Raw genomic sequence first — 25,432 nt, 5'->3', positions numbered from 1 at the left:
CTGTCTTCTTCTTCACGCACGCAAGGCTCCTTCCATGGCAAGCTGTATGTTGGTGGATCACCGTTGTCAATGGCTACCATCCGTCCTCTCAGTGAAAATGGTCCAAATGCGCTATCACCGCATGGCTAATCATCTGTCGGTTCTCACTCATGTTGGAATAGGATGTATTGATCCTTTTGCGTCTGTCACTACGCACCAGCACTCGTGAGTTTGAAGCTCGTCACAGTCATCCCATCCCAGATCCTACTCGGAATACCACAGACAAGGTTTAGACTTTCCGAATCTCAGAAATGGCCGCCAATAATTCTAGCCTATACCATGAAGACTCTGATCTCACGAATTCGAATGCTCTGTTGTCAGGAGATGCAATCAAACACGTGAACCAGGAATCAAAGAGATACACACTCAATCTAAGGTAGAATGGAAGTGGTTGTCAGGCACGCGTTCATAGATTGAGAATGGTGATGAGTGTCACGAATCATAACATTCATCATGGTTATGTACGAGCGAGTATCTTAGAATAGAAACAAGCGTGATTGAATAGAAAACATAAGTAATTGCATTAATCCATCGAGACACAGCAGAGCTCCTCACCCCCAATCATGGAGTTTAGAGACTCATGCCGTAGAGATACAATGTAAAACATGAAAGTGTCATGAGGTCCATAGTAAGTCTCTAAAAGTTATTTTTATACTAAACTAGTAGCTAGGGTTACAGAAAATAAGTAACTAAGTGCAGATCGTGCAGAAATCCACTTTCGAGGCCCACTTGGTGTGTGCTTGGGCTGAGCATTGAGCTTTACACGTGTAGAGACTTCTCTTGGAGTTAAACGCCAGGTTGTAGCCTATTTCTGGCGTTTAACTCTGGTTTGCAACCTGTTTCTGGCGTTTAACGCCAGAATAGGGTAAAGACTTGGCGTTAAACGCCAATTTGCGTCGTCAAACCTCGGGCAAAGTATGGACTATTATATATTACTGGAAAGCCCTGGATGTCTAGTTTCCAACGCAATTAAGAGCGCGCCAGTTGGATTTCTGTAGCTCCAGAAAATCCATTTCGAGTACAGGGAGTTCAGAATCCAACAGCATCTGCAGTCGTTTTTCAGCCTCTGAATCAGATTTTTGCTCAGGTCCCTCAATTTTAGTCAGAAAATACCAAGGTTGCGAGAACCGGACCGGTCAATAAACTGGTGAGGTCACTGGTTCAATGGTTCACTGGTTCGACCGGGGTTCAACCGGTTTAATTAAATATTAAATAAAATTATTAAAAAACTTAAAATAATCTTAAGTATATAAATTCAATAATTTCTAACTTAATAAAATTTAATATTTCACATAATAAATTATCCATTACTTAAGATTAGAGGTTCACAAACAACTTCAAACATCAAAGTTTATAACTAAACAAAAAATAAAACGTACATAATGACAAACCCATAATGTTCTACATTCAAAAGATACAATTACTAGCAAGTTTTCAACTAATCAAAGGTGCAACTCATCAAAAATAATAATTTTCATTAAGTGTTCCAACATCTCCATCATAAACAGGTAATCCAAAGCCACCATCATCAGAAGTACCACCAAAAGAAGCTGTATTTGAAGAATCAGCAACATTAGGGAAATCCACATCAAGTTTCACATCTCCTCCATCTAATAAAATAAAATAGAAAACCAAGAAAAAATTAAAGTTACAACTTTACATCAGATATTGAGAGGAAATGAAACAAGTTTTGCTATTTCAATCACCTTTAGGATATGAAGGCATAGCATTATCCGTATAAATTAAATTTTCAATGCCGTCGATGTCTCCATTAGTAAATTCAGGATCATCTTCATCCGGCATTACCCAAAAATCTACTATGTCAATGCTTTGAATGTCAATTGGATCATAATTCTTCTTCTTGCGATGCATTCTAGATTGAAGGCGTAGATTATAAGTGACATAAACAATGTCACTTAGCCTTTGATGCTCTAATCGGTTCCTCCTCTTTGAATGGATTTGTTCAAAGAGGCTCCAGTTCCTCTCGCAGCCGGATGATAAAGATGTTTGATGAAGAAGACGAATTGCCATTTTTTGCAAGTTAGGAGCACTCCCACCGTGTAGCCTCCACCATTCATCTACCAGGATATGAAATTCAACCATCAATTCTCATTCAATATTTAAAAAACATTCAAAGTAAATTGAACATAGAAATATAAATACTTACCAGGTTCAAGTCTCTTAATTGCTTTCAATGCACTTTCCCTTCCAAAACTTCCTTTTCGATCTCGATACAACTGTATCTCTTGCATTGCGGCAACCGAGTCATCACAAAGAGTTTCAATATCAAATAAATCAAGCAAAGACCTCAAGATATTTTCCTTCTCAACAAACCCCTCACTATAGAAGAAATATGGATTCAAAAAGTATGCTGCCGCATGGAGGTCACGCTTCAAATGCTTATCCTACTGCATTTTCAAGATACTTGTATAAGGTGTGTATGCAAATTTCTTATTTCTAAACATTGTCTTGATATTAATTTTGGCTCTTTGCATGCCTGCATACACAATACCCAGAGAAGGTTTCTCATCAGCATCAACAAGCCTCAATAACTTAATTAGAGGACCAACAAGCATAACAGTAGTAAAACAATCCTCCCAAAACTTACTATCCAAGATAATTGAACTAACCATCTTCCCATTGACACTCTTGGATAATTTATAAGAAGTGAAATATTTGTCCACCACCAATGATTGTAAGTCTTCTTTATGATCATATATACTTTTCAAAGTAATGAAAACAGTAGCAAAACGTGTTACTCCTGGTCGAACAATTTCTTTTCACTCTTTTCTTTTTCTAAGCCATGACAAGAAAATCATATGATTGTAAACAAACACAGTCACTTTAGAAGCACGAGAGGCAAGGTCAGCTATGTGAGGAAGACTTGCTATGTCTTTCAAGATAAGATTGATGCAATGAGCAGCACAAGGAGACCAAAAAATGTTTAGATAATTTTCATGAACGAGTTTTCCAGCAGATACATAATTCGCAGCATTATCAGTAACCACATGCACAATGTTACTAGACCCAACCCACTCAATAACCTCAGCAAACAATTTAAACAAGGTATCGGCAGTTTTTATCATATCAGAAGCATCAACAGACTTAACAAATGACATACCAGCAGGACAATAAACTAGAAAATTAATTAACATACGCTGCCTTTGATCAGTCCAGCCATCTGCCATCAGTGTACAACTAGTCCTTTTCCATGAGCTCCTATAACCTTCAACAAGCAACTGACACTCCTTCTTAAGATCGGCCAGCAAATGAACTCTCATTTCGTCATACGACGGTCCCTTGAAACCAGGTCCAATTGCAGCAACGCCGTCCAAGGCAGGTTGAAAGTAAGGCGATTAAATTGCATTGAATGGAATCCGTGCATCAATGATCCATCTTGCAAGCCCCAACTTAACCTTGTGTTTAACTTGTTTACTGGCCAAGACACTTTTCAAAGTTGGTTGAGAGCCTGGCGTAGTCCTTTCCTTAAAATAACTTCCAATTGGAGTAGCAGCAATCGCTCTTCTCTTTCCTTTGTCTCCCATTGTTGCAGGAGCCGGAGGTTGTACAGGATTAGGTGCTTCACCCTCTTCTTCCGCTTGTGTTTCACTTTCCACATCATAACAATCAGCTGTAAATTTTCTTTTTTCTGTCTTATTTTTTTTGTTTTCCTCCAAAAGCCTTTTGAATTGAAGTTCAACATCTTCAGTTACTTTGTTACAAACTTTAATTTGTCCAGGAATTTTTGCAAGATGATATTTTATTCTATATATCCCCTCTCCATTGTAAGTATTCAAGCAGAAAATACATGTATATTAAGCCTTGTTATTTTTGTCATACTTCACTGTAAAATACTGCCAAGCTGGATCAGATTTACCTCTGGATGAACCAGTTTGAGAATCTTGAACAGCATTATCTTGTGGCTGTGGGTTACTTTGTGATTGTTCCATCTATAACATTCAGAAAACATCTATAATTTGTTCATGCAGCTTGACAGTCACAGAAATCAATTGATTCAGGTAAAATAAAAATTTCAAACTATTTCCATTCAGAAGCAACAAAAATATTCATGAAGCAGCAAACAGAAGCAGCAAACAGAACAGGCAGCATAGAAAATCAAAAACAAAAATCAAGATCAAAACATATTCAGAAGCAGCAAACAGAAGCAGCAAACAGAATAGGCAGCATAGAAAATCAAAAACAAAAATCAAGATCAGAACATATTCAGAAGCAGCAAATAGATTGAAAGGGTAATAAAAGTGTTCGAGACTCAACACGACTTGAAAAACAGATTGAACCTGAAGGATATTTAACTGGATTCATATGTTTTTTTTTTAACTCAGATGCCCTGTTATTTTTTTTTCAAACAGAACAGGCAAGCTCAGAATTCAGAAGAAAGCAAGTTCAAAATCAAGAAGACAAGAATAGAGTCTTACCGGCGAATGAGGAGGCGGGCTCGGCGAGCTCGGCGACGAGGAGGCGGGCTCAACGCGGTGGTGGTCGCGGCTGCTGTGGATTGGTTTGGGTGGCGAATGAGGAGCGCTGCTGCTGTGGATGGCTGTGGGTGGCTCGGTGGTTTCTGGAATCTGGAGCTTGGTGGGCGGTGGCAATGGTGGCCTTGGTGGGTGAAGGGCGAAGAAAGGGGAGATTGGCTTATTGGGGTAATGGGGTCAGTGGCATAGTGGATTAGGGTTAGGTTATGTTACGCGTACGCCTTTCTATTTTTTTTTTTTAAAAAAAAAAAAGCCAAAACGACGTCGTTTTGCATCTGAATTTCCGAACCACTAAACCGCCAAAAAACCGGACGGTTCTTCCGGTTCTCCGGTTAACCGCCAGTTCGACCGGTTTTTCCACTGGTTCTTTGCCATTCGGTTTTCGAGGTTACCCGGACCGGCTAGGTAACCGGTTCTCGGTTATTCCAGTTGAACCGGCCGGTCCAGTCCGGTTTTCAGAACCATAGAAAATACCTAAAATCACAGAAAAAACACAAACTCATAGTAAAGTCTAGAAATGTAATTTTTGCATAAAACTAATAAAAACATAGTAAAAACTAACTAAATTATACTAAAAACTACTAGAAAATAATGCCAAAAAGCGTATAAATTATCCGCTCATCACAAGCTTTGCCAACAGCTCAGGTGGCCTGGCCTCGAAAAACTGCCAACGACAATGGAACAGAACCTCCAAATCCTCATCACTCCCTATGACAAACGAATCATATTTCACATCATCTCGCAGAACTGAGATCGAAATGTGATAAAATAACTTCTCAATCCATTTCACGCCTTACAACCCCAGTTTCTGCATTATAGAATTCAGGAAGTCAGCGAAGCTCGTTGTAGGTTTCAGAAAAATACTTAAGGGGATCCTTATCTGTAAACTTAATACCAGAATGTGTTTTTTTCTTAATTGACCCTCTATAATGCACCAATACTAAAAAACTCTCGTCACTAGCTATTGTGTTTCACTCTAATGGAAGGAATTCATGTTCACACCATATTTTATACACATTGCATGATTGCTAATTTGAAGCAGTCAATTTTGAATTACACACTCATAATTCGAATTTGACTCATTCGAATTACTAGGTGTGTCCTATGATACACGGACACTGACACGGACACGGGACACGACACGACACGGGGGACACGGTGACACGCGAAGTTTAAAATCTTATATGACACGGAGACAAGCATACATATAAAATATAAAGTATTTTTTACATAAATCGTAATGATATTTTGATATTTTATTGATATTAAAATATAAATTAAATTTTTTAATTATTTTTAATGTCTTATTTTAATTATATCAAGTATTTAAAATATTTTTGTTTTAATAAATAATAATATATACTATATCTAATTTTATTTTAAAAATATATGTTAAGAATAAGACTGGACACGCTGACACGTAATGGTATTTAGGTGTGTCCAGGCGTGTCCGGAGAAGAACTTTTTATTTTTTATTAAGATATGGTTGGACACCGCAGACACGCGTGTCGGACGAGTGTCGGTGAGTGTCGTGTCTGAAATGTGTCCGACACGCGGACGCGGTAACTCAGCGAAGTGTCCGTGCTCCATAGGGTGCGCCTAACCCTGGGCTAGTTCGACTTGGGCTTATTCAAACTAGTGTGGATAGGGGGTGTGTGTGTGTATGGTTAGAATCAATGTGATTCAAATTACCATTATGGAGATAATGCATGCTGGTGCGGTATTTTATAACCCACAAACTTACCGGCAAGTGCACCGGGTCGTACCAAGTAATACCTTACGTGAGTAAGGGTCGATCCCACGAGGATTGATGGATTAAGCAACAATGGTTAATTGATTTGGCTTAGTTAGACAAACAGAAAGGAGTGTTGAGATGCAATATAAAAGATATTAAATAATATAAAAAATATTGAAGATAGGCAGATAAATAAGTTGGGAATAAAATATGGGAGAAAACAGTTAAGGCTTCAGAGTTATCTATTTTTCCGGATTAACTTTTCTTACTGACTATTTTAATTATGTAGGATTTAATTTATGACAAACTATATGTGACTAGACCCTAATTCCTTAGACCTTCCTAGTCTCCTCTAAAATTCATTAACAGCCAATTTCTTGGTCAATTAATTCCAATTAGAAGCTACATGATCAAATTCCAGTTTATATGCCACAAAAACTCTAATTACCCAAAAATAAAAGGATTATATGTCACGTATCCCGTTAAATCCAGATAATTAAAATTTAGGAGAATATGTTTTCAAGTTGTTGTTCAAGTAAAGAGCTTTTTCAAGTTTTACAAGAACTCAAATAGAAAGAGGGTCATACTTCCGTTCCACCCAAATTCATAAGATAAAGAGCGAAAACAATTCTTAAATTATAAATCCATACATAAATTAAAATAGAAAAAGCAATAAAATTAATCCATAGAAATAGACAGAGCATCTAACCTTAACAGTGGAGGATTAGTTGCTCATAGTTCAGAGTAGAAAATAAGGATTCAGGTAAAATGTACAGTGTGCCAATCTGATGGCCTCAGATCCCTTTTTAAAACTAATCCTAATAATTTTAAAATCTAATATCTAAAACTAAAAATTAAAATAATATCTTTTCCTAGAATTAAAATTTGAATTTAAATTTGAATTAATTTAAATAATCAAATCTTCAATGGATGGATGGGGACCACTTGAATTGTCCATTCTGCAGCTTCTAATCTGTGTTTTCTGGGCTGGAAACTGGGTCAAAATAGCCCAGAAATTACCCCCAGCGTTTTCTGTTAATTCTGCAGATCGCTTATGTGACGCGTCTGCGTCGTCCACGCGTTCACGTCATTTGTGCAGATTCCAGTCCACGCGTTCGCGTTAGGCACGCGATTGCGTCATTGCGATTTTCTCCATTCCTCGCGGTCGTGTGAGCCATGCGTTCGCGTCGGTATTCGCTGGTCATCTCCTTGGTTTCTTCTCTTTCTCTGCAAAACTTCATCAAATCCATCCGAATGCTACCTAAAATAAATAAATTTACACAAAACTCAAAATAGCATCCATAATGGCTAAAATATAATTAATTCTTAATTAAATTCAACAAATTAGATGCAAATTCACTAGGAAAAGATAGACAAGATGCTCACGCATCACAACACCAAACTTAAACTGTTGCTTGTCCTTAAGCAACCAAAACTAATATAAGCTTAGGATGTGAATTTGCATGAGGATGAGAGTTCGCTTAAGCCCATGTCTCTTCTTATAGTGGGGTTTACACTGCAATCCTGAACAGTTTTGGCATCTCACTTTTTCCTTTGAAGTTCAGAATGACTGGCATCCATAGGAACTCAGAATTCAGATAGTGTTATTGATTTTCCTAGTTCAGTATGTTGATTCTTGAACACAGTTACTTTATGAGTCTTGGCCGTGACCCTAAGCACTTTGTTTTCCAGTATTACCACCGGATACATAAATGCCACAGACACCTAACTGGGTGAACCTTTTCAGATTGTGACTCAGCTTTGCTAGAGTCCCCAGTTAGAGGTGCCTAGAGTTCTTAAGCACGCTCCTTTTGCTTTGGATCACGACTTTAACTGCTCAGTCTCAAGCTTTTCACTTGACACCTTCACGCCACAAGCACATGGTTAGAGACAGCTTGATTTAGCCGCTTAGGCCAGGATTTAATTCCTTTGGGCCCTCTTCTCCATTAATGCTCAAAGCCTTGGATCCTTTTTACCCGTTGCCTTTATTGGCTTTTTCTGCTTGCTCTTTTCTTTATTTTATTTATTTTTTTTTTTTTTGCAAGCTTTGTGTTTTTCACTGCTTTTTCTTGCTTCAAGAATCAATTTCATGATTTTTCAGATTATCAATAGCATTTCTCTTTTTTCATCAACATTCATAAGCTTCACTATCAAAAAATATGCACTGTTCAACCATGCATTCAAAATCACAGAAAATACCACCACATTTAAGTAAATCAGACTATTCTTAAAATTAACTCAATTTCTCATGCAATACATCACTTCTTTTTCTTTTCTTTTTAGATTCAAGTTCAGTGAGTGGTACATGAAACATCTTTTCAGCATTAAAGCAATTAAAAGAAAACTAAACTAGTCCTAAGATTCTAACAAATAAAGGATTATGCAACAAACAAAGCAAAATAGCAGAAAACCGGAACATAATATAGACAAAGAGGGGAGGAATAAAAAATGAAAGGAACTCAACCACCTTAGTTATCCTAGTGGACGTTTTATTCTTCAGGTTGTGCTCCTTAGTGAGGATGATTCGCCTCCCTTTTGGTGCTATAAGGATAAACAGAAAATCTTTACGCGAAGCGTCAACACCAAACTTAAAGGTTTGCTTGTCCTCAAGCAAATAAGAACTGAAAATAGAAGAGAAAAATATTAAGATGAAAGAAAAATAAAAGGATAAGAGAATAAGAGAGAATTAGGATTGGGAGAGAGAGAGAAAGAAAACTGGGCGGCGCAAACGACGCGTTCGCGTACGGCACGCGATCGCGTGGGTCGCGGAACTTCCTTAATGGCCATCAGCGTCAGGCACGCGTCAGCGTCAGGCACGCGTCCGCGTGCCCTGGGTTTTGCACGATTCGCGCGAAGCCAGTCGCGCGCCTGCGCGACTTTCTGTTCGCATGGCTTGGGAACCAAATCTTCATACGACGCGTTCGCGTGAACGACGCGGACCCTAACCATGTGCTTGTGGCGTGAAGGTGTCAAGTGAAAAGCTTGAGACTGAGCGGTTAAAGTCGTCATCTAAAGCAAAAGGAGTGTGCTTAAGAACTCTGGGCACCTCTAACTGGGGACTCTAGCAAAGCTGAGTCACAATCTGAAAAGGTTCACCCAGTTAGGTGTCTGTGGCATTTATGTATCCGGTGGTAATACTGGAAAACAAAATGCTTAGGGTCACGGCCAAGACTCATAAAGTAACTGTGTTCAAGAATCAACATACTGAACTAGGAAAATCAATAACACTATCTGAATTCTGAGTTCCTATGGATGCCAGTCATTCTGAACTTCAAAGGAAAAAGTGAGATGCCAAAACTGTTCAGGATTGCAGTGTAAACCCCACTATAAGAAGAGACATGGGCTTAAGCAAACTCTCATCCTCATACAAATTCACATCCTAAGCTTATATTAGTTTTGGTTGCTTGAGGAGAAGCAACAGTTTAAGTTTGGTGTTGTGATGCGTGAGCATCTTGTCTATCTTTTCCTAGTGAATTTGCATCTAATTTGTTGAATTTAATTAAGAATTAATTATATTTTAGCCACTATGGATGCTATTTTGAGTTTTGTGTAAATTTATTTATTTTAGGTAGCATTCGGATGGATTTGATGAAGTTCTGCAGAGAAAGAGAAGAAACCAAGGAGATGACCAGCGAATACCGATGCGGACGCATGGCTCACGCGACCGCGCGGAATGGAGGAAATCGCAATGACGCGATCGCGTGCCTGACGCAAACACGTCGTATGAAGATTTGGTTCCCAAGCCATGCGAACAGAAAGTCGCGATTGGGGAATCAAAAATGCTTCTTTGATTGTTGAGTAAGGAAGCGTAGCAGGGGAAGGGGATAGCACCGGTCTTGACTCTAATACTATTCTTCTTTGAGTAAATGTCGGCTGGCACGCGGCTGGCTTCGCGCGAATCGCGCAAAACCCAGGGCATGCGTACGCGTGCCTAACGCTGAAGCGTTGATGAGCGGATAATTTATACGCTTTTTGACATTGTTTTTAGTATGTTTTTAGTAGGATCTAGTTACTTTTAGGGATGTTTTTAATAGATTTTGTGTTAAATTCACATTTCTGGACTTTACTATGAGTTTGTGTGTTTTTCTGTGATTTCAGGTATTTTCTGGCTGAAATTGAGGGACTTGAGCAGAAATCAGATTCAGAGGTTGAAAAAGGACTGCTGATGCTGTTGGATTCTGACCTCCCTGCACTCAAAGTGGATTGTTTGGAGCTACAGAACTCGAAATGGTGCGCTTCCAATTGCGTTGGAAAGTAGACATCTAGGGCTTTCCAGCAATATATAATAGTCCATACTTTGGCTAAGAATTGACAACGTAAACTGGCGTTCAATGCCAGCCTTCTGCCCAAATCTGGCGTCCAGCGCCAAAAAAGGATCCAAAACCAGAGTTGAACGCCCAAACTGGCACAGAAACTGGCGTTCAACTCCACAAATGACCTCTGCACGTGCAACACTCAGGCTCAGCCCAAACACACACCAAGTGGGCCCCGGAAGTGGATTTATTCATCAATTACTTACTCATGTAAACCCTAGTAACTAGTTTATTATAAATAGGACCTCTTACTATTGTATTAGGCATCTTTGGTCTTAGTTTTATTCCATTGTTCATCTTAGGAGACTATTGATCTCGTTTAGGGGGCTGGCCCTCTCGGCCATGCCTGGACCTACACTTATGTATTTTCATACGGTAGAGTTTCTACACTCCATAGATTAAGGTGTGGAGCTCTGCTGTTCCTCAAAGATTAATGCAAAGTACTACTATTTTCTATTCAATTCTTTTTATTTCGCTTCTAAGATATCCATTCACACCCAAGAACGTGATGAAGGTGATGATTATGTGTGACGCTCTTCATCCTTCTCCCTTATGAACGCGTGCCTGACAAACACTTCCGTTCTACATGAAATAAGCTAGAATGAACATCTCTTAGATCTCCCAACCAGAATCTTCGTGGCGTAAGCTAGAATGATGGCGGCATTCAAGAGAATCCGGAAGGTCTAAACCTTGTCTGTGGTATTCCGAGTAGGATTCAATGATTGAATGACTGTGACGAGCTCCGAACTCGCGATTGCAGGGCGTTAGTGACAGACGCAAAAGGATAGTAAATCCTATTCCAGCATGATCGAGAACCGACAGATGAATAGCCGTGCCGTGACAGGGTGCGTGAGCATATTATTCACTGAGAGGATAAGATGAAGCCATTGACAAGGGTGATGCCTCCAGACGATTAGCCGTGCCGTGACAGGGCATTGGATCATTTTCCCGTGAGATGACCGAAAGTAGCCATTGACAGTGGTGATGTATCACATAAAGCCAGCCATGGAAAGGAATAAGACTGATTAGATGAAGATAGCAGGAAAGCAGAGGTTCAGAGGAACGAAAAGCATCTCCATTCGCTTATCTGAAATTCCTACCAAGGAATTACATAAGTATCTCTATCCCTTTTATTGTTTATTTTAATCTAATAAAGTATCATGTTTAAATCCGCCTGACTGAGATTCGCAAGGTGACCATAGCTTGCTTCAAGCCAACAATCTCTGTGGGATCGACCCTTACTCACGTAAGGTTTATTACTTGGACGACCCAGTACACTTGCTGGTTAGTTGTATCGAAGTTGTGACAGACAATAAAACTAGATCAGAGTACCAGGCCTTTGAAGCCATGGATATGTATCACAATTTCGTGCATCAAGTTTTTGGCGCCGTTGCCGGGGATTGTTCGAGTTTGGACAACTGACGGTTCATCTTGTTGCTCAGATTAGGTAATTTTCTTTTTGTCTTGTTTTCAAAAAATTTTTCAAAAATCTTTCAAAAATTCTTCCTTTGTTTTCGAAAAAAAAAATTTTTAAAAATAAAAATGTTTTCAAAAATATATTTTCCTTTCAGAATTTTTAAGAATGAATTCTAGTGTTTCATGGAGTATGTTGAAGCCTGGCTGGCTGTAAAGCCATGTCTCAATTCTTATACTCAAGAAAAGAGCTTCTTTATCTTTCTTAGCCAATTGGCTGTTGAATGTAAGGAATGTCAGGCGTGTCATGTCTGAGTTACATACTAAAGCTTGGCTGGCTATTAAGCCATGCCTGACCCCTTGATTGGAGCTTTAGAGCATAAGATTCCTGGAATTCATATTAAAAATTTTGGAATCCTTATTTTCTTTTTCAAAAGATTTTTTTTTTCGAAAAATATAAAATAAAAATCCAAAAAATTTAGAAAATCATAAAAATCAAAAATATTTTTTTGTTTCTTGTTTGAGTCTTGAGTCATATCATAAGTTTGGTGTCAATTGCATATGCACCTTGCATTTTTCGAAAATTTCATGCATTCATAGTGTTCTTCATGATCTTCAAGTTGTTCTTGGTAAGTCTTCTTGTTTGATCTTGATGATTTTTTTGTTTTGTGTCCTTTCATGTTTATCATATGCATTCTTGAATTCTTAGTGTGTAAGCATTAAAGAATTCTAAGTTTGGTGTCTTGCATGTCTTCTTTGCATTAAAAATTTTCAAAAATATGTTCTTGATGTTCATCATGACATTCAAAGTGTTCTTGGTGTTCATCTTGACATTCATAGCATTCTTGTATGCATTCATTGTTTTGATCTAAAAATTTCATGCATTGCATATTTTTCATGTTTTTCATAAAAATTTCAAAAATCAAAAAAAATATCTTTCCCTTTTTCTCTCATCAAATTCGAAAATTTGAGTTGACTTTTTCAAAAGTTTTTAAAATCAAATTGTTTCTTATGAGTCAAATCAAATTTTCAATTTGAAAATCTTATCTTTTTCAAAATCTTTTTCAAAAATCAAATCTTTTTCAAAATTCTTAGTTATTTTCGAAAATTCCAAAAATATTTTTCAAAAATCTTTTTCTTATTTTTATACCAAATTTTCGAAAATAACATAATCAATTAATGCTTTGATTCAAAAATTTGAAGTTTGTTACTTGCTTGTTAAGAAAGATTCAAACTTTAAGTTCTAGAATCATATCTTGTGATTTCTTATGAATCAAGTCATTAATTGTGATTTTAAAAATCAAATCTTTTTCAAAAACTAATTTCAATCATATCTTTTCAAAAATATCTTCTTATCTTATCTTTTTCAAAAATATCTTTTCAAAATATCTTTTCTAACTTCCTAACTTCTTATCTTTTCAAAATTTGTTTCAACTAACTAACAAACTTTTTGTTTGTTTCTTAACTTTTTCAAAACCACCTAACTAACTCTTTCTCTCTCATTTTCGAAAATATCTCTTCCCTTTTTCAAAATTTCTTTTTAATTTATTAATTATTTTAATTTTTAAAACTTAATTTTCGAAAATTACTAACAATTTTTCAAAAACCATTTTCAAAAATCACTAACTCCTTTTCAAAAATAATTTTCGAAAATTCCCTCCTTCTCCCCCATCTCATTCTATTTATTCATTCATATCCTAACATCTCATCTCACATTCCAATCCTCACAGTTGTGTTTCTTCCTTTACATCGCATTCTTTATCTCCCCCTCTTCTTCTACTTACAAAGGGATCCCTATACTGTGGTATAAAGGATCTCTATTATTATTATCATTTTTCTGGCCATTCTTCTTTGTCATATGAGCAGGAGCAAGGATAAGAACATTCTTGTGGAAGCAGATCCAGAACCTGAAAGGACTCTGAAGAGAAAATTAAGAGAAGCTAAAATACAACAATCCAGAGATAACCTTTCAGAAATTTTCGAACAGGCAAAAGAGATAGCAGCCGAAAATAATAATAATGTAAGGAAGATGCTTGGTGACTTCACTGCACCTAATTCCAATTTACATGGAAGAAGCATCTCCATTCCTGCCATTGGAGAAAACAACTTTGAGCTGAAACCTCAATTAGTTTCTCTGATGCAGCAGAACTGCAAGTTTCATGGACTTCCATCGGAAGATCCTTTTCAGTTCTTGACTGAATTCTTGCAGATATGTGATACTGTTAAGACTAATGGAATAGATCCTGAAGTCTACAGGCTCATGCTTTTCCCTTTTGCTGTAAGAGACAGAGCTAGATTATGGTTGGATTCTCAACCTAAAGACAGCCTGAACTCTTGGGATAAGCTGGTCACGGCTTTCTTAGCCAAGTACTTTCCTCCTCAAAAGCTGAGCAAGCTTAGAGCTGATGTTCAAACCTTCAGACAGAAAGAAGGTGAATCTCTCTATGAAGCTTGGGAAAGATACAAACAGTTGACCAAAAAGTGTCCTTCTGACATGCTTTCAGAATGGACCATCCTGGATATATTCTATGATGGTTTATCTGAGCTATCAAAGATGTCACTGGACACTTCTGCAGGTGGATCCATTCACCTAAAGAAAACGCCTGCAGAAGCTCAAGAACTCATTGACATGGTTGCTAATAACCAGTTCATGTACACTTCTGAAAGGAATCCTGTAATCAATGGGACGCCTATGAAGAAGGGAGTTCTTGAGGTTGATACTCTGAATGCCATATTGGCTCAGAACAAAATATTGACTCAGCAAGTCAATATGATTTCTCAGAGTCTGCATGGAATGCAAGCTGCATCCAACAGTACTCAAGAGGCATCTTCTGAAGAAGAAGCCTATGATCCTGAGAACCCTGCAATAGCAGAGGTAAATTATTTAGGTGAACCTTATGGAAACACCTATAACTCAACATGGAGAAATCATCCAAATTTCTCATGGAAGGATCAAAAGCCTCAACAAGGCTTTAATAATGGTGGAAGAAACAGGTTTAGCAATAGCAAACCTTTTCCATCATCAACTCAGCAACAAACAGAGAACTCTGAACAAAATGCTTCTAATTTAGCAAATCTAGTCTCTGATCTATCTAAGGCCACTGTAAGTTTCATGAATGAAACAAGGTCTTCCATTAGAAATCTGGAAGCACAAGTGGGCCAGCTGAGTAAAAGGATCACTGAAATCCCTCCTAGTACTCTCCCAAGCAATACAGAAGAGAATCCAAAAGGAGAGTGCAAGGCCATTGACATAAGTGCCCTGGCCGAACCTGTGAGGAGAGGAGAGGACATGAATCCCAAAGAGGAAGACCTCCTGGGACGTCCAGTGATCAATAAGGAGCTTCCCTCTGGGGAACCAAGGGACTCTGAGGCTCATCTAGAGACCATAGAGATTCCATTGAACCTCCTTATACCCTTCATGAGCTCTGATGAGTATTCCTCTTCTGAAGAGAATGAGGATGTCACTGAAGAGCAAACTGCCAAGTTTCTTGGTGCAATCATGAAGCTGAATACCAAATTGTTTGGCATTGATGCTTGGGAAGTTGAACCTCCCTTGTTCATCAATGAACTAAGTGATCTGGATCAACTGACATTGCCTCAGAAGAGACAGGATCCTGGAAAGTTCATATTACCTTGTACCATAGGCACCATGATCTTTAAAGCTCTGTGTGACCTTGGTTCAAGTATAAACCTCATGCCCCTCTCTGTAATAGAGAAACTGGGAATCTATGGGGTGCAAGCTGCTAAAATCTCACTAGAGATGGCAGACAGCTCAAGAAGACAGGCTTATGGACAAGTAGAAGATGTATTAGTAAAGGTTGAGGGCCTTTACATACCTACTGATTTCATAGTCCTGGATACTGGAAAGGAAGAGGATGAATCCATCATCCTAGGAAGACCTTTCCTGGCCACAGCAAGAGCTGTGATTGATGTTGACAGAGGTGAAATAGTCCTTCAATGGAATGAGAACTCCCTTGTATTCAAAACTCAAGGATCTCCCTCTGCAACCATGGAGAGGAAGCATGAAAAGCTTCTCTCAAAGAAGAGTCAACCAGAGCCCCCACAGTCAAACTCTAAGTTTGGTGTTGGGAGGCCACAACCAAACTCTAAGTTTGGTGTTGAACTCCCATATCCAAACTCTAAGTTTGGTGTTGGAGAGTCTCAACAAAGCTCTGCACATCTGTGAGGCTCCATGAGAGCCCACTGTCAAGCTATTGACATTAAAGAAGCGCTTGTTGGGAGGTAACCCAATGTTTATCTAATTCTTATTTTTATTGTTTTTCATGTTTTCTTAGGTTCATGATCATGTGGAGTCACAAAATAAACAAAAAAATTCAAAAAATGGAATCAAAAACAGCAGAAGAAAAATCACACCCTGGAGGAGCATCTGTCTGGCGTTCAAACGCCAGAACAGAGCATAGTTCTGGCGCTGAACGCCCAGAATGGGAGCATCCTGGCGCTGAACGCCCAGAACAAGCATGGTTCTGGCGTTCAACGCCAGAAATGGCAGCAAAGGGGCGTTGAACGCCCAAAATGGCCACCAACCTGGCGCTGAACGCCCAGAGTTGTGTGCAAGGGCATTTTACATGCCTAAATTGGTGCAGGGATGTAAATGCCTTGACACCTCAGGATCTGTGGACCCCACAGGATCTCCACCTACCTCATCATCTCTCTTCCCATTCATGATCATCCCTTCTACTTTCCATTTACCACTCACATCCATACACCCACTACCTTCAAAATTCAACATCTCTCTCTCACCCAATCCCACCCATATGACCGAATACACACTCCCATCTATCTCCTCCATATCTTCTTCTTATTCTTCTATTCTTTCTTCTTTTGCTCGAGGGCGAGTAACATTCTAAGTTTGGTGTGGTAAAAGCATAGCTTTTTTGTTTTTTCCATAACCATTGATGGCACCTAAGGCCAGAGAAACCTCTAGAAAGAGGAAAGGGAAGACAAAAGCTTCCATCAAGGGTCTATAGCTCAGTGGTAGAACATTTGACTGCAAATCAAGAGATCCCTGAGATACCTCAGGGGATACATTTTCTTCCACGCAATTATTGGAAGCAACTAAGGGTGGAACATCAAGAGCACTCCATCATCCTTCATGAAATCAGAGAAGATCTAAAAGCAATGAAGGAGGAGCAGCCAAGGCAAGGAAGAGACATAGAAGAGCTCAAGGACATCACTAAGGTGGACTCATTCCTTGTTCTTACTTTCTCTGTTTTTCGTTTTCTAGGTTATGTGCTTATCTATGTTTGTGTCCTCATTACATGATCATTAGTAGTTAGTAACTTTGTCTTAAAGTTATAAATGTCCTATGAATCCATCACCTCTCTTAAATGAAAAATGTTTTAATTCAAAAGAACAAGAAGTACATGAGTTTCGAATTTATCCTTGAACTTAGCTTAATTATATTGATGTGGTGACAATGCTTCTTATTTTCTGAATGTATGCTTGAACAGTGCATATATCTTTTGAAGTTGTTGTTTAAGAATGTTAAATATGTTGGCTCTTGAAAGAATGATGACTAGGAGACATGTTATTTGATAATCTAAAAAATCATAAAAATGATTCTTGAAGCAAGAAAAAGCAGCAAAGAACAAAGCTTGCAGAAAAAAAAAAAGGGGCGAAAAAAAAAAAAGAATATAAAAAAAAATAGAAAGAAAAAAGAAAAAGCAAGCAGAAAAAGCCAATAACCCTTAAAACCAAAAGGCAAGGGCAAATAAAAAGGATCCCAAGGCTTTGAGCATCAGTGGACAGGAGGGCCTAAAGGAATAAAATCCTGGTCTAAGCGGCTAAACCAAGCTGTCCCTAACCATGTGCTTGTGGCGTGTAGGTGTCAAGTGAAAACTTGAGACTGAGCGGTTAAAGTCAAGGTCCAAAGCAAAAACAAAGAGTGTGCTTAAGAACCCTGGACACCTCTAATTGTGGACTTTAGCAAAGCTGAGTCACAATCTGAAAAGGTTCACCCAATTATGTGTCTGTGGCATTTATGTATCCGGTGGTAATACTGGAAAACAAAGTGCTTAGGGCCACGGCCAAGACTCATAAAGAAGCTGTGTTCAAGAATCATCATACTGAACTAAGAGAGTCAATAACACTATTCGAAATCTGAAGTTCCTATAGATGCCAATCATTCTGAACCTCAATGGATAAAGTGAGATGCCAAAACTATTCAAGAGGCAAAAAACTATAAGTCCCGCTCATATGATTGAAGCTCTGTTTCATTGATAGTTTGGAATTTATAGTATATTCTATTCTTTTTTATCCTATTTTGATTTTCAGTTGCTTGGGGACAAGCAACAATTTAAGTTTGGTGTTGTGATGAGCGGATAATTTATACGCTTTTTGACATTGTTTTTAGTATGTTTTTAGTAGGATCTAGTTACTTTTAGGGATGTTTTTAATAGATTTTGTGTTAAATTCACATTTCTGGATATTACTATGAGTTTGTGTGTTTTTCTGTGATTTCAGGTATTTTCTGGCTGAAATTGAGGGACTTGAGCAGAAATCAGATTCAGAGGTTGAAAAAGGACTGCTGATGCTGTTGGATTCTGACCTCCCTGCACTCAAAGTGGATTTTTTGGAGCTACAAAACTCAAAATGGCGCGCTTCCAATTGCGTCGAAAAGTAGACATCCAGGGATTTCCAGCAATATATAATAGTCCATACTTTGGCCAAGAATTGATGACGTAAACTGGCGTTCAACGCCAGCCTTCTGCCCAAATCTGGCGTCCAACGCCAAAAAAGGATCCAAAACCAGAGTTGAACGCCCAAACTGGCACAGAAACTGGCGTTCAACTCCACAAATGACCTCTGCACGTGCAACACTCAGGCTCAGCCCAAACACACACCAAGTGGGCCCCGAAAGTGGATTTATTCATCAATTACTTACTCATGTAAACCCTAGTAACTAGTTTATTATAAATAGGACCTCTTACTATTGTATTAGGCATCTTTGGTCTCAGTTTTATTCCATTGTTCATCTTAGGAGACTATTGATCTCGTTTAGGGGGCTGGCCCTCTCGGCCATGCCTGGACCTACACTTATGTATTTTCATACGGTAGAGTTTCTACACTCCATAGATTAAGGTGTGGAGCTCTGCTGTTCCTCAAAGATTAATGCAAAGTACTACTATTTTCTATTCAATTCTTCTTATTTCGCTTCTAAGATATCCATTCGCACCCAAGAACGTGATGAAGGTGATGATTATGTGTGACGCTCATCATCCTTCTCCCTTATGACCGCGTGCCTGACAAACACTTCCGTTCTACATGAAATAAGCTAGAATGAACATCTCTTAGATCTCCCAACCAGAATCTTCGTGGCGTAAGCTAGAATGATGGCGGCATTCAAGAGAATCCGGAAGGTCTAAATCTTGTCTGTGGTATTCCGAGTAGGATTCAATGATTGAATGACTGTGACGAGCTCCGAACTCGCGATTGCAGGGCGTTAGTGACAGACGCAAAAGGATAGTAAATCCTATTCCAGCATGATCGAGAACCGACAGATGAATAGCCGTGCCGTGACAGGGTGCGTGAGCATATTATTCACTGAGAGGATAAGATGAAGCCATTGACAAGGGTGATGCCTCCAGATGATTAGCCGTGCCGTGACAGGGTATTGGATCATTTTTCCGTGAGATGACCGAAAGTAGCCATTGACAGTGGTGATGTATCACATAAAGCCAGCCATGGAAAGGAATAAGACTGATTAGATGAAGATAGCAGGAAAGCAGAGGTTCAGAGGAACGAAAAGCATCTCCATTCGCTTATCTGAAATTCCTACCAAGGAATTACATAAGTATCTCTATCCCTTTTATTGTTTATTTTAATCTAATAAAGTATCATGTTTAAATCCGCCTGACTGAGATTTGCAAGGTGACCATAGCTTGCTTCAAGCCAACAATCTCTGTGGGATCGACCCTTACTCACGTAAGGTTTATTACTTGGACGACCCAGTACACTTGCTGGTTAGTTGTATCGAAGTTGTGACAGACAATAAAACTAGATCAGAGTACCAAGCCTTTGAAGCCATGGATATGTATCACAATTTCGTGCATCAAGCATCATTAAGCAGGTCACGCGTTCGCGTGAGCGACGCGGACGCGTGAGAGGCAGTTTTTCCACATGACGCAAGCGCGTCATCGACACGGCCGCGTGGAACAATTTATGCTAAAGGCACTATTCCAGCACCACTCCCTCGCAACTCTCTGTCAAATTTATTTTTCACGCACACATGATTGACGCGTTCGCGTCAATGATGCTTGCGCGTCGTGTGCCTCCTTTTTTTTTTGAAAAATAGCTTGAGGTGTTCGGTTCCTAGAAGAACATAGCTGCATGATCAGAAAATTAGTAAGAACTCAATAAAAATAAAATAAAATAACTAAGAAAATTACTACTACGAAAAATAGCTAAGGATACGAAATTATCGGGTTGCCTCCCGACAAGCGCTTCTTTATCGTCATTAACTTGACGGTCAGCTCCTCTAAGGAGGAGGATCATAGGGGCTCAGCTCTTCACCCCTTACTTTGAACTTCTTTCCTGTGTCTCCATAACGTAGCTTAATATGCTCCAGAGAGAGGATTCTGATTACTGTATAAACCCATGCTGGATTGCTGGTCAACACCACCTTCATTCCTGGGGAGAAACCTTCAGTGGGGATGTTTTTGTTTCTCCATCCTCTAGGTACTTTCTTCTTTTTGGGAACCTCCTCCTTGGTGGATGATGCATTTCCAACACCAAACTTAGGTTTGATGTCAGGCAGAATTTTATCGGTTGTCACCACAGGAGGTTTGAGTTGCAAATTCTGCTGTGCATCATCAGGGGGTTCTTGAAGGTTTGGATCAATAAGCTCAGCCTGCATGCAACTCTCTTCTTCACCTGTTGAATGCACATCTTTGAAGACATGAAAGACCAGTTGCTCATTATGCACTCTAAGCACTAATTCACCCATTTCTACATCAATCAGAGCTCTTCCAGTGGCTAGGAATGGTCTTCCTAGAATTATAGAGGCATTCTCATCCTCCCCTGTATCAAGAATCACAAAATCTGCTGGGAGGAAGAACTTACCTACTTTGACCAAGATATTCTCCACTAATCTGTATGAAGGCTTCATAGATTTATCCGTCATCTGTAATGCTATCTTTGTGGGTTGTGCCTCTTGGATCTACAGCTTCTTCATCACAGACAAGGGCATTAAATTGATGCTTGCTCCCAGATCACATAACGCTTTCTCAAAGGTTGTGCTCCCAATGGTGCATGGAATTTGAAAGCTCCCTGGATCTGGCATCTTCTTTGGTAAGTTATTCTGAATGATGGCACTACATTCTTTAGTCAGGACCACTATCTCATCCCCCTTTAAAGACTTCTTCTTTGACAATAGCTCCTTCATGAACTTGGCAAAGAGAGGCATTTGTTCCAAAACCTCAGCAAAAGGAATATTGATTTGCAACTTTCTGAAGACTTCCAAGAACTTTGAAAACTGTTTGTCCTTGGTCTCCTTTTGAAATCTCTGAGGATATGGCATTTTAGGCTTGTACTCAAGAGCCTTTGGCAAAGTAGGATAAGTGTCAAAAGAGTCTGGGAATGGGTTGTCCGCACGCTTTGGAGGGGCGTGTTCTACTTCTTCCTTCTTCTCCTCTGGAGCTTCCTTTTCAACTAGCTCTTCATTGGCCTTGGTCTCAGACCCAGCTACTTTACCACTTCTTAATTGAATACCCTTGCAATCTTCTCCTGGGTTCACCACTGTATCACCTTGAAATGTACTTGCAAACCTCTCAAGTATTTGCTTGCTCAGTTGGCCCACTAGCACCTCTAAGTTTCTAATGGAGGCTATGGTTTTCTGTATAACTTGTGCTTCTGTACTTGCCACTTGTTCACTTATTACGGTGATAGCCTTGCATTCCTCTCTTGGATTTGGAATTGTGTTACCATGAAGGCTATTAGTGGTCCTCTGATCAATTTCATTAACCTTTGTGGCTAATTGACCCATTTGAATCTCCAGGTTCTTGATGGATGATCTGGTTTCCTGTCTAAAACCTGTCAATATTGCTTCCAAATCATTGTTCTGCTGGAAACCGCCCTGAGAACTACTGTTGAAGTTCTGAGGTTTCTGAGGTTAGTCCCTCCACCCAAAGTTCGGGTGATTTCTCCATCCCTGGTTGTATGTCTTAGAATATGGATCATTGTTGGGATTCCTAGGGCCACTCCCCATGTAATTCACCTGTTCAGAAGAAGGTTGAGCATAATCATAATTATCATTTTGCACAAAATTACCTGCTATGTCATAGGAGGTCTCTTGGGGTGGATTTTGAGTGTTGATAGCTGAGACTTGCATGCCACCCATCTGTTGAGTAAGTAGATTTATCTGCTGAGACATAAGCTTGTTCTGAGCAAGAAGAGCATTAACAGCTTCTACTTCCAACATGCCTCTCTTCTGAGCGGCCTCAGAGTTCACAGGATTCCTATTAGATGAGTATAAATATTGGTTGCTTGCAACCAATTCAATCAGCTCAATAGTCTCCTCTGGTGTCTTCTTCTTGTGTAATGAACCACCTGCAGACAAATCTAAGCTCATCTTGGACATCTCACCCAAGCCTTCATAAAAGATATCCAGCTGGGTCCATTTGGAGAACATGTCTGGAGGGCATTGCCTAGTCAGTAGCTTGTATCTCTCCCAAGCTTCATAAAGAGTTTCACCATCCTTCTGTCTGAAGGTCTGAACCTCCAACCTAAGCTTAGTCAACTTCTTAGGTGGGAAAATTTTAGTAAGAAACTCAGTAACAACCTTTTCCCAAGTATCCAAACTCTCCTTGGGTTGGGAATCTAGCCATAGCTTTGCTTTATCCCTCAGAGCAAATGGAAAAAGCATGAGTTTGTACACCTCTGGGTTCACTCCATTTGTCTTCACAGTATCACATATCTGCAGAAAATCAGAAATAAACTGATTCGGATCTTCATGAGGAAGTCTGTGATATTGGCAATTTTGTTGCACCAGGGTGACCAATTGTGACTTCAATTCAAAGTTGTTTGCAGTTATAGGAGGCACCACAATGCTTTTTTCATAGAGATCCGCAGTAGGGGCAGAATAAGAGCCAAGCACTCTTCTCTGCTGATTATCCCCATTCGGATTTACCACATTGGCATTAGCATTATTATTTGCCATAGTGGATTCTGCAGCCTTGTAAAGTCTTGCTTGTTGTAAACGTCGCCTAAAAGTTCTTTCAGGTTCAGGATCAAAGTCTAAGAGATGTTCTTTGTCTCTATTCCTGCGCATACACAAGCAGAAAACAAGAAAAAAATGGAACTCTCTACGTCAGAGTGCAGAGAAGTCCCAGTGAGGTAACCTATGTAAAATAATAAAATAAAAATACTAACTAAATAAATAAATAAAATATCGAAAATAATAATTGAAAATAAATAAAAGTTTCGAAAATTTAAAAGAAAAAAATAAACAGAAAAATTAAAATAAAATCAATTAGGTAACATCAAACTTAATTTCAGAAATTAAAAAAAAATATTAATACTAAAATATATTTTTTTTTATTTTTTTTATTTTTTTAAAGATAAAAATAAAATAAAACTAATAAAATGTAGAAAGAGAAAATAAAATAATGGAAGTAAACAAAAATAAAAGAAAGTAAAAATAGAAAGAAATAAAAATGAAATAATAAAATATACAAATAAAAACGAACTAAGGAAAAAAAGAAAGAAAGATCAAAGCAAAAGGACGTAGGGAAATAGGGGGGACGAACAAACTGTACGGGAAATAAAATAAAAAAAATAAAAAATAAAAATTAATAATAATAAAATAGAACTAATTAAAATTAAAACGCCTAATCTAAATAATCAAACAACTTATAGTTGTTAATTACAGTCAATTCCCGGCAACGGCGCCAAAAACTTGGTGCGGTATTTTGTAACCCACAAATTTACCGGCAAGTGCACCGGGTCGTACCAAGTAATACCTTACGTGAGTAAGGGTCGATCCCACGAGGATTGATGGATTAAGCAACAATGGTTAATTGATTTGGCTTAGTTAGACAAACAGAAAGGAGTGTTGAGATGCAATATAAAAGATATTAAATAATATAAAAAAATATTAAAGAAAGACAAATAAATAAATTGGGAATAAAATATGCGAGAAAACAGTTAAGGCTTCAGAGTTATCTATTTTTCTGGATTAACTTTTCTTACTGACTATTTTAATTATGTAGGATTTAATTTATGGCAAACTATATGTGACTAGACCCTAATTCCTTAGACCTTCCTAGTCTCCTCTAAAATTCGTTAACAGCCAATTTCTTGGTCAATTAATTCCAATTAGAATTTCTAGATCAAATTCCAGTTTATATGCCACAAAAACTCTAATTACCCAAAAATAAAAGGATTATATGTCACGTATCTCGTTAAATTCAGATAATTAAAATTTAGGAGAATATGTTTTCAAACTGTTGTTCAAGTAAAGAGCTTTTCCAAGTTTTACAAGAACTCAAATAGAAAGAGGGTCATACTTCCGTTCCACCCAAATTCATAAGATAAAGAGCGAAAACAATTCTTAAATTATAAATCCATACATAAATTAAAATAGAAAAAGCAATAAAATTAATCCATAGAAATAGATAGAGCTCCTAACCTTAACAGTGGAGGATTAGTTGCTCATAGTTCAGAGTAGAAAATAAAGATTCAGGTAAAATGTACAGTGTGCCAATCTGATGGCCTCAGATCCCTTTTTATAACTAATTCTAATAAATTTAAAATCTAATATCTAAAACTAAAAATTAAAATAATATCTTTCCTAGGATTAAAATTTGAATTAATTTAAATAATCAAATCTTCAATGGATGGATGGGGACCACTTGAATTGTCCATTCTGCAGATTCTAATCTGTATTTTCTGGGCTGGTAACTGGGTCAAAATAGCCCAGAAATCGCCCCCAGCATTTTCTATTAATTCTGCAGATCGCTTATGTGACGCGTCCGCATCGTCCACATGTTCGCATCATTTGTGCAGATTCTAGTCCACGCGTTCGCGTCAGGCACGCAATCGCGTCATTGCGATTTCCTCCATTCCGCGCGGTCGCGTGAGCCATGCGTCTACGTCGGTATTCGCTGATCATCTCCTTGGTTTCTTCTCTTTCTCTGCAGAACTTCATCAAATCCATCCGAATGCTACCTAAAATAAATAAATTTACACAAAACTCAAAATAGCATCCATGTGGCTAAAATATAATTAATTCTTAATTAAATTCAATAAATTAGATGCAAATTCACTAGGAAAAGATAGACAAGATGCTCACGCATCACATGCATAATTCGAATCAAGGTGATTCGAATTACCATGGTCACATGTAATTCGACTTTGTCTAATTCAAATTACTATTGCTTTGTATAATTCGAATTGAGCTCATTCGAATTACAAAGGATACT

At 38.4% G+C, this 25,432-nt stretch overlaps 1 protein-coding gene, 2 non-coding genes and 1 pseudogene across 3 annotated transcripts; 1 reads left to right on the top strand and 3 right to left on the bottom strand.

Moving 5' to 3' along the window:
• Positions 1-1,368: 1,368 nt before the first annotated feature.
• Positions 1,369-2,070, bottom strand: LOC110264481 (uncharacterized). Its single transcript, XM_021106668.2, has 2 exons — positions 1,746-2,070; positions 1,369-1,649 (listed from the first exon to the last, which is right to left on the bottom strand). Exons 1-2 carry the CDS (start codon positions 2,068-2,070, stop codon positions 1,498-1,500), a joined length of 477 nt encoding a protein of 158 aa, XP_020962327.1. The 3' UTR covers positions 1,369-1,497.
• A 749-nt stretch (positions 2,071-2,819) lies between these two features.
• Positions 2,820-3,989, bottom strand: LOC148550430 (uncharacterized; annotated as a pseudogene).
• Positions 3,990-14,385: 10,396 nt separating this feature from the next.
• LOC148550429 (small nucleolar RNA R71) lies at positions 14,386-14,493 on the bottom strand. Its single transcript, XR_015893799.1, has one exon. It is a non-coding gene; the product is annotated as a small nucleolar RNA R71 (small nucleolar RNA).
• Positions 14,494-22,636: 8,143 nt separating this feature from the next.
• Positions 22,637-22,743, top strand: LOC148550428 (small nucleolar RNA R71). The gene has a single exon (XR_015893582.1). It is a non-coding gene; the product is annotated as a small nucleolar RNA R71 (small nucleolar RNA).
• The last annotated feature ends 2,689 nt before the right edge of the window (positions 22,744-25,432 follow it).

Source organism: Arachis ipaensis, chromosome B7 (assembly GCF_059453495.1).
Source record: "Arachis ipaensis isolate K30076 ecotype BB chromosome B7, ASM5945349v1, whole genome shotgun sequence".
Lineage (NCBI taxonomy): Eukaryota > Viridiplantae > Streptophyta > Magnoliopsida > Fabales > Fabaceae > Arachis > Arachis ipaensis.
The sequence above is the reverse complement of the archived record's forward strand: the minus strand, read 5'-3'. Positions and strand labels throughout refer to the sequence as shown.